The sequence below is a fragment of the Arachis hypogaea genome, chromosome 5 (genome assembly GCF_003086295.3).
Source record: "Arachis hypogaea cultivar Tifrunner chromosome 5, arahy.Tifrunner.gnm2.J5K5, whole genome shotgun sequence".
NCBI lineage: Eukaryota > Viridiplantae > Streptophyta > Magnoliopsida > Fabales > Fabaceae > Arachis > Arachis hypogaea.
In genome coordinates this window covers 40675635-40685296 of record NC_092040.1, presented here as the reverse complement: position 1 = coordinate 40685296, position 9662 = coordinate 40675635, and the positions used below count along the sequence as shown (strand labels likewise).

The 9662-nt window shown below is 39.1% G+C and overlaps 1 protein-coding gene across 1 annotated transcript; it reads right to left on the bottom strand.

Annotated features, from left to right (window-relative positions):
* Positions 1 to 4255: 4255 nt before the first annotated feature.
* Positions 4256 to 4726, bottom strand: LOC112803503 (uncharacterized). Its single transcript, XM_025846994.1, has one exon. The coding sequence runs from the start codon at positions 4724 to 4726 to the stop codon at positions 4256 to 4258; it is 471 nt and encodes a 156-aa protein (XP_025702779.1).
* Between the last annotated feature and the right edge of the window lie 4936 nt (positions 4727 to 9662).

Here is a 9662-nt window from a genome sequence, read left to right as displayed (position 1 = left end):
GGATTAATGTAATTACTACTGTTTTTCATTCAATCATGCTTGCTTCTATTCTAAGATATCACTTGTTCCTAAACCTGATGAATGTGATGATCCGTGACACTCATCATCATTCTCAACTATGAACGTGTGCCTGACAACCACCTCCGTTCTACCTTAGATTGAGTAGATATCTCTTGGATTCCTTAATCAGAATCTTCGTGGTATAAGCTAGAATTGATGGCGGCATTCAAGAGAATCCGGAAGGTCTAAACATTGTCTGTGGTATTCTGAGTAGGATTCAAGGATTGAATGACTGTGACGAGCTTCAAATTCCTGAGAGCTAGGCGTTAGTGACAGACGCAAAAGAATCATTGGATTCTATTCCAACCCGATTGAGAACCGACAGATGATTAGCCGTGCTGTGACAGAGCGCGTTGAACATTTTCACTGAGAGGATGGGAGGTAACCATTGACAACGGTGAAACCCTGCATACAGCTTGCCATGGAAGGAGCCTTGCGTGCTTGAAGAAGAAGACAGTAGGAAAGCAGAGATTCAGAAGATAGAGCATCTTCAAAACCTCAACATGTTCCCCATTACTGCAAAACAAGTACTTATTTCATGTTCTTTTGCTTTTTACAATCAACCCTGATAATCATTGATATCCTGACTAAGAGTTACAAGATAACCATAGCTTGCTTCAAGCCGACAATCTCCGTGGGATCGACCCTTACTCACGTAAGGTATTACTTGGACGACCCAGTGCACTTGCTGGTTAGTTGTGCGGAATTGCAAAAGTGTGATTGCAATTTCGTGTACCAAACTCCTCATTCTCTGAACTCCTTTTGTATCAAGAATTTTTTCACAAAATTCCCAACCTTCAATTTTCCTGATAATGGCTGGTTCTTCCTCTCGTGCCACTACTCAAGACAAGGGTAAAGGCCATGCAGCGACACCACCATCTCTGCCAGCTCTTTGCATCCTTAATCAAATCAACGATGAAATCATTGATGACCCCCATTTACCAATCAATTATACCAGGATTTTTATCCCCTTTATAATCGGTGCAGATACACACTGCTTCCTTGGGCCGATTGAAACTCTTGAAAGGGCCAACACAAAGCTTTCTTTCTTCCCTAATGCCAAAGGAGAAGATCTATTAATAAATCAAGCTTTTAACATCTCTCACATCATCAACTAAAAACCCTTTCAAGATAACCCAAAAATTAAACCCCGAGTGTTTGATTTTACAACTTGGTACCAACGCCTCGAACCCACCAAGGGTGCTACTTGGGGAGCCTTAGGAATACATGAACTGTTAAGGCTTTTCCACTTTTCACTTACTACATACCCTTGGATGATTGGAGCAGTGACCTGTTTCTGGAACAGAACTACTAATAATTTCCACCTTCCTTGTGGAATGATCGGTATGTCTCTTCTCGACATAGCTGCTATTACAGGACTCCCTATAAATTCTCCAGACTGCACCCCGGACATGCAATCTCAGCGTCAATACAATATCACCTCCAACACCTCATATAGTGATTTTATTACCCATAATATGGGTGCAGATGGTATAGAAATCACCGATGATGAATATGTTGCCTTCTTGTTTTACTGGTTAAATGCAGTTCTGTTCTGTTCCCGAAGCGTACAGATGTCAAAACTCTTTCTTCGCCTAGCCGCTCTTTTACATGAGGAAAAAATTCTCAACTTGGCCAAGCTTCTTCTCAGACACATTTTCGAAGAACTTAGCCTACTTGTCTGTGACCTCCGGGATAACAAAGTAATCAACACAGTAGGTCCACTCTGGCTTCTTCAATTAAGGCTGAATGTCATTTTTGAAAACTACATGATAAAACTGTAGGGGGCAATATTGATAAACAACACATTGAGGGTTTTCGTTTGTCTAATTACAAAGCCAATTTCCCAAATGCCCAATCGGATGAAGACAAATGGGTTTTTTTTCTCTTTTTCATTCTTGCAGAAATTTTGATAATGATCAACTCAATTTCACTCCTTTTTTGCGCTGCAACTGTGGTCCTGCCTACCTTGATCGTTTGCTCTTTCCAAACACTAATGAAGAAACCGAACTTGCAAGTCGAACTTGGCACATCTATTGGCTGTTCAAGTAATACCAATAGGGCTGCCACAATACAAGAAGGAAAGGTTCAAAATAACCTTGTACGCTCCTAATTTGATTGCAAGACAATTGGAATTCTCTCAGGCTATCCCAACTCCTCAACCTTGACACGATGAACCGTTCTGTCAAATTACTTTGACCTCTCAAGAAGATTTCAACACTTGTCTCTTAGAAAATAAAAAATGAAAGGACCATTTCAAATTCTTGATTTATGAACGCAGTTCATATATCACCAAATTTTATCTTGAATGGTAGACTACTTATTACTCAAGGTATACCTGCACCCTTGAAGACATCCAGCAAACTGCTATTCGAGCAGCTATTACTGAAAGCTCTCCAAAAAGGATACACAAAAGGATAACTGAAGCTGCTCGACCACCACCACATAAAATCAGAAGGACTCCTACTAGAACTTCTCGCAGAGTAATTTTTCTATTCATAACTCTACATTCAAATTCGAAATATCCTTGGAATATCACTATTATACATTTTTGAAACATAATTAATTCTGGATTTTGAACAGCTTGTTTTGCAATCATCAATCAAAATCGCTGATGAAAATGAACCAACTAACAAGGATTCTCTTGCTGCTTCCTCTCAGTCGGAAGATGCAGCTGATTCTGATCCCAGCACTCAGCTAATACTAAAATCCAAAATTCCTCAGGTAACACATTCATCACTATTTACCTCTTACTTGGTTTAAAAATTAATCTTAAACTTATAAATATGTACCTTTTATATTAGCCCATTAATGTTGCCCAGACGGCTTCTTCCACTAGAGCTCCCGATCAACTGATCCCTCAACAACAAAATGACCCAGAGCACTCTACATCACATTATTCAATTCAATTTACAGGATCCATGCAATCAATTCCTGCTGCTCATCCACCTCCTCTTCACACAACACAAGTGATTGATCTGACAGAAAATCCCCTACAGCATTCTCCAGAAGAGACTCATAGACTTGAATCAACTTCACTAAATGATCAAGCTAATTTTACAGAAAACCAAACAGTCCCAGATTATGACTCTGCTTCTAAGGCTGCTGACACCACCAATTCAGATTCTTCTCGATCCAAGGTTTTAGAGACCCCTCCAGAATTGCAACCTGATTCTTCACTCCAAACTCCTCCAATACCAAGACCAGGGACATCGAATGTTTCTACCACTCCAACTTGTGCTACTTTGGAAGATCTGACTTCTATTTTAAATAAAATCATCCAAGAAAACAAGGTACCAATGCCTGCACCAGCAATTTTGAGATCTGTTATATCAAGGCCTTTGATCGAATTAGATCCCAACACTCGGGAACAACTTCGATCACTCATCAAGCTCTTGGATCATCCACCTACCACCTGGGTTAATGATCCAATTCTCAACCAACTCTTGGCTGACGTTTTGAAATCCTCTTTTAAATTCCCAACCAATCACCATATTCTGCTTCGATTCAAGAATTCAAAACACTTCTCAATGAGAGTGTTACGTCTCAGTTTCAACTCCAAAAAACTGAAAAATAAAGAAGCCGTAGCCAAGTCAAAAATAGTCAATGTTCTTGCAACTGCTCAACCCATTCAAGCTTTTCATGAGGAATTTGATCTGAGGATTTCTCATGCTATTTCTGTCTAAGCTTTCCACGATCAAGAAGAAGCAAGACTCAAAGCAGAATTGGCTCAAATTCAAGAACCACTTGCTACCATTTGCCAAAATCGAGCCACTATAGCCAAACCTCTTTCTGCATCCCAACAAGAACAACATCTTCTTATCCAGAAAGTTGTCTCACTCGATACTGAGCGAGGAGAATATGAAAAATAACTTGAGAAAATCCAAGCTGACAAGTTCAAGCAGATTGAAGTGCTTACAATCCTGGAAAACAAAAGAACAAAGCTACGCTCTGATTAGGCAAAACTATTGGCACCTTGAATCTCTTTTGTTTCTAACTTTATTCCGTAACAATTTTCATCTTTTCTGATCTGTAATATATGTTGAACTTTTAAATTTGCCAACAATAGAAGAATTTTAAGTCTTTCCCATTGATCGAATTAATCACCTTTCCTGACTCGATATCTTTAATTTGATAGGCATTTTCAGAATATGTCCCTATTATTTGAAAATGGCCTTCCCAACTATGGGACCATTTACCCAGAAATCTTGATTTTTTTTTCCATCGGTAAAATAACTTTCAACACCAATTCACCTATCTTGAAAGATTTTTCTTTAATTCGACGATTATAACTTCGAGCAACACTTTCTTTCTGTCGAATTATATTCTCAAGTGCCAAGATTTGCTCTGAATTTAATTCGTTCAACTCATCAAACATTACATTCCAATAGTCATCAACTAGCAAATCATTTTGTTTCGATACTCTTAAAGTATTCAAATTAATTTCCAATGGTAATACCGCATCATGGCCATATACCAACTTATAAGGTGAAGTTCCTGTCGAACCTCTTGGTGAGTTTCGATAGGCCCACAATACTTGGCTTAAAGTCTCATGCCATGTTCGAGGCTTACTCCTGATATGCTTTTTAATCAAGCCTATCAATATCTTATTCGCTGCTTCTACTTGCCCATTAACCTGTGTATAATAAGGATTCGAAGTAACCATACTAATGTTTCTTGAAGCCGCAAAATTTTTAATTCGCTGGCCAGTAAACATAGTTCCTTGATCAGTGCTTAATGTTTTAGGAATTCCAAATCGATGGATAATTGGTGGACGAAATTGTGATAAAAAGAGTTTCAAGCACTGTTAGAGAAGCTCACAACTCCGTTCAACTAACCAGCAAGTGTACTGGGTCGTCCAAGTAATACCTTACGTGAGTAAGGGTCGAATCCACAGAGATTATTGGTTTGAAGCAATCAATACTTATTTTATTAATCTTAGTCAGGAGGCTAAAGAAGTTATTTGGATTTATTTGTAAAAAGCCAAACTACAAATTTCATAAAATTGTAAGTTAAAATAATAGAGTTACTTGATTTTCAGTACTGGGGAATATGTTGGAGTTTTGGAGATGCTTTGTCCTCTGACTTCAACTCTTCCTTGAAATCCTCTTCTCACACGCAGGTTCCTTCCATGGCAAGCTCTATGTAGGGTGTCACCGTTGTCAGTGGCTACTTCCCATCCTCGCAGTGAAAACTATGCTCACGCACTCTGTCACAGTACGGCTAATCACCGGTTGGTTCCCGCTCCTACTGGAATAGAATCACTCTTTTGCGTCTGTCACTAACGCCCAGCAGGTTAAAGTTTGAAGCACGTCACAGTCATTCAATCCCGGAATCCTACTCGGAATACCACAGACAAGGTTTAGACTTTCCGGATTCTCATGAATGCTGCCATCAATCCGGCTTATACCACGAAGATTCTGTTGGGGAATCTAAGAGATATTCATTCAATCTGATGTAGAACGGAGGTGGTTGTCAGGCACACGTTCATGGGTTGAGGAAGGTGATGAGTGTCACGGATCATCACCTTCTCCACAGTTAAGCGCGAATAAACATCTTAGATAAGAACAAGCGTGTTTGAATGGAAAACAAAGGAATTGTATTAAATCATCGAGACGCTGCAGAGCTCCTCACCCCCCAACAATGGAGTTTAGAGACTCATGCCGTCACAAAGTATGTAATTCAGATCTGAAAATGTCATGAGGTACAAGAAATGTCTGTAAAAGTTGTTTAAATAGTAAACTAGTAACCTAGGTTTACAGAAAATGAATAGACTAAGATAATTGGTGCAGAAATCCACTTCTGGGGCCCACTTGGTGTGTGCTGGGGCTGAGACTAAAGCTTTCCACGTGCAAAGGCCTTTCTTGGCGTCAAACTTCAGGTTATGACGTGTTTTGGGCGTTCAACTCCGGATAATGACGTTTTTCTGGCGTTTAACTCCAGACAGCAGCATGAACTTGGCGTTTAACGCCAAGTTACGTCGTCTATCCTCGCTCAAAGTATGGACTATTATATATTGCTGGAAAGCCCTGGATGTCTACTTTCCAACGCCGTTGAGAGCGCGCCAATTGGACTCCTGTAGCTCCAGAAAATCCATTTCGAGTGCAGGGAGGTTAGGATCCAACAGCATCAGCAGTCCTTTTTCAGCCTAAGTCAGATTTTTGCTCAGCTCCCTCAATTTCAGTCAGAAAATACCTGAAATCACAGAAAAACACACAAACTCATAGTAAAGTCCAGAAATATGATTTTTGCCTAAAAACTAATATTATTTTACTAAAAACTAACTAAAACATGCTAAAATCTACATGAAATTACCCCCAAAAAGCGTATAAAATATCCGCTCATCACAACACCAAACTTAAACTGTTGCTTGTCCTCAAGCAACTAGATGAATAAAATAGGTTCTAACAGAAATAAAGAAATAATAATATTCTCGAGTTCTAAATGAGGCTCAGATTCTTATTAGATGAGCGGGGCTTGTAGCTTTTTGTCTCTGAATAGTTTTGGCATCTCCCTGTATCTTTAAATTTTCAGAATGATTGGCATCCTTAGGAACTCAGAATTCAGATAGTATTGTTGACTCTCCTAGTGTAGTATGTTGATTCTTGAACACAGTCATTTTATGAGTCTTGGCTGTGGCCCTAAGCACTTTGTCTTCCAGTATTACCACCGGATACATAAATGCCACAGACACATAACTGGGTGAACCTTTTCAGATTATGACTCAGCTTTGCTAGAGTCCCCAATCAGTGGTGTCCAGAGCTCTTAAGCACACTCTTTTGCTTTGGATCACGACTTTAACCACTCAGTCTCAAGCTTTTCACTTGGACCTTCATGACACAAGCACATGGTTAGGGACAGCTTGGTTTAGCCGCTTAGGCCTGGATTTTATTTCCTTGGGCCCTCCTATCCATTGATGCTCAAAGCCTTGGATCCCCTTTTTTTTTTTTTTTTACTCTTGGCTAGTGAATATTGTGTTATTATTTTTTTTTTGAACTGCTTTTTCTTGCTTCAAGAATCAATTTCATGATTTTTCAGATCATCAACAATATTTCTCGTGTTCCTCATTCTTTCAGGAGCCAATATTCATCAAATTCAAAGTACATATTATGCACTATTCAAGCATTCATTCAGAGAACAAAAAGTATTGCCACCACATATAATTAATTATAATTTATTATTATTAAGAACTCAAAAAATATAAATCACTTCTTTATTCTAAAAAAATCTACTACTTTATTCATGCCTAATGATGATGAGAAAAATAAATTATAGCTTAATTGGGAATAAAATCAAAATAGACATCCTAATTACTACTACTACTATATATCTTCTAAGGTCAATTTCTAAAAGGAATAATTATCACTAAGTTAAAGCTGGAATTAGAACTTAACAACCTGTATTTTGGGAAGTGGATGTTCCTCTAGTCTGTGGGGTGCCTTCAAGAATTAATTTCTAATGCTTCAGCTCTCTTAAGTTCACATCCTTGCTCTTCCTGTTCTCTTAGGTGCCATGGTCTTAATGAGTTTTAGCTCAGTGATCATGGCAAATCACACCAAACTTAGAGGTTTGCTTGTCCTCAAGCAAAAGAAAGGAAAGGAGAGGAGTAGAAGAAAAGGCATTTTCAAATAAAGATAAGATGAGTTAAAAAAAAAAAAGATATGAGAAGAAATTAAAAATATTTGAAAAAGAATTGGATTAGAAAAAGATTTGTGTTTATGAATTAAGTTACATTTGATGTTTTTGAAAAAGGGATTTTAGAAATTAGGGTTCTTAGAAAACCAATTTGATTTTGAAGGATGACATTTTGAAACATGTTTATGCAAGAAATCATGAATTGAAACATAAAAATTTTGAAAAATTGTAAAGAAAAACGAATTTTACCTCCTCCCCACCATCCTGGCGTTAAACGCCCAGGATGCTAGCAAACTGGCGTTAAACGCCCAGAAGGTGCATCTTTCTGGCGTTTAACGCCCAGAAGATGCTCCTTTCTGGCGTTTAACGCCCAGATGGCTACCCTTACTGGCGTTAAACGCCCAGTGGGAGCTTCTTTTGGGCGTTTAACGCCCAAAATATTTCTTACTGGCTTTTTCATGCCAGTGAGCTTCCAAATTTCCCTGTAACTCTGTGACTTCAACCAATTGCTATTTCACCTTTTGAAGATACTTGGACTCAAACCTGTAAAGAAATAATTAATTAATTAATACGAATAAAATTAAATTTTGTGATTGGCTGGGTTGCCTCCCAGCAAGCGCTTCTTTAATGTCATTAGCTGGACTGAGTTTTAATCAAGTCTCAGTTTTGAGCATTCTTGCTCAAAATTGCCTTCAAGATAATGTTTGACTCTTTGTCCATTAACAATGAACTTTTTGTTAGAGTCATTATCCCGAAGCTCTATGTATCCATATGGTGATACGTTTGTAATGACATATGGATCTCTCCACCGGGATTTTAATTCCCCAGGGAATAATTTGAGCCTAGAATTGAATAGCAGAACTTTTTGCCCCGGCTCAAAGACTCTGGATGACAATTTCTTATCATGCCATCTTTTCGCTTTCTCTTTGTAAATCTTTGCGTTTTCGAAAGCATTGAGTCTAAATTCCTCTAGCTCTGATTCGAGACTCTCAGCCATATTGACATCTCTTACCAGAGAGTCAATTATATCAACACTCATGCAGTCATTTGGGGTGTCTGGATGTTGCATGGCTTTAACAACATTCAGCTTGAACTCTTCCTCATTGACTCTCAAGGTTACTTCCCCTTTTTGGACATCAATGAGGGTTCGGCCAGTTGCTAGGAAAGGTCTTCCTAGAATGAGAGTTGCACTCTTGTGCTCCTCCATTTCCAGCACCACAAAGTCAGTAGGAAAGGCAAATGGCCCAACCTTGACTATCATGTCCTCAATCACGCCTGATGGGTATTTAATGGAGCCATCAGCAAGTTGAAGACATATCCTGGTTGGTTTGATTTCTTCAGTTAAACCAAGCTTTCTGATAGTAGATGCAGGCATTAGGTTGATACTTGCTCCAAGATCACACAAAGCTTGTTTGGTGCAAGTGCCCTCTAATGTGCATGGTATCATAAAGCTCCCAGGATCTTTAAGCTTCTCAGGTAAGCTTTTCAGAATGACTGCACTGCATTCTTCAGTGAGGTAAACTTTTTCAGTTTCCCTCCAATCCTTCTTATGACTTAAGATCTCTTTCATGAACTTAGCATAAGAGGGTATTTGCTCAAGTGCTTCTGCAAACGGAATCTTTATTTCAAGAGTCCTGAGGTAGTCTGCAAAGCGGGCAAATTGCTTATCCTGTTCCGCTTGGCGGAGTTTTTGAGGATAAGGCATTTTGGCTTTGTATTCCTCAACCTTAGTTGCTGCAGGTTTATTACCTACAGAAGTGGGTTGGGAAGCCTTTTTAGAAGGGTTGTTATCAGCACTTGTATGTGACTGATTCCCCACTGGTATTTGAATGCCAGTGGTGGGAGCTGGAGTGGCGTTAGACGCCCCTTCCTTGTTTGTTACTGGCGTTTGAACGCCAGAACCATGTTCCCCTTGGGCGTTCAACGCCGGATTCATGCTTGTTTCTGGCGTTGAACGCCAGGAATGA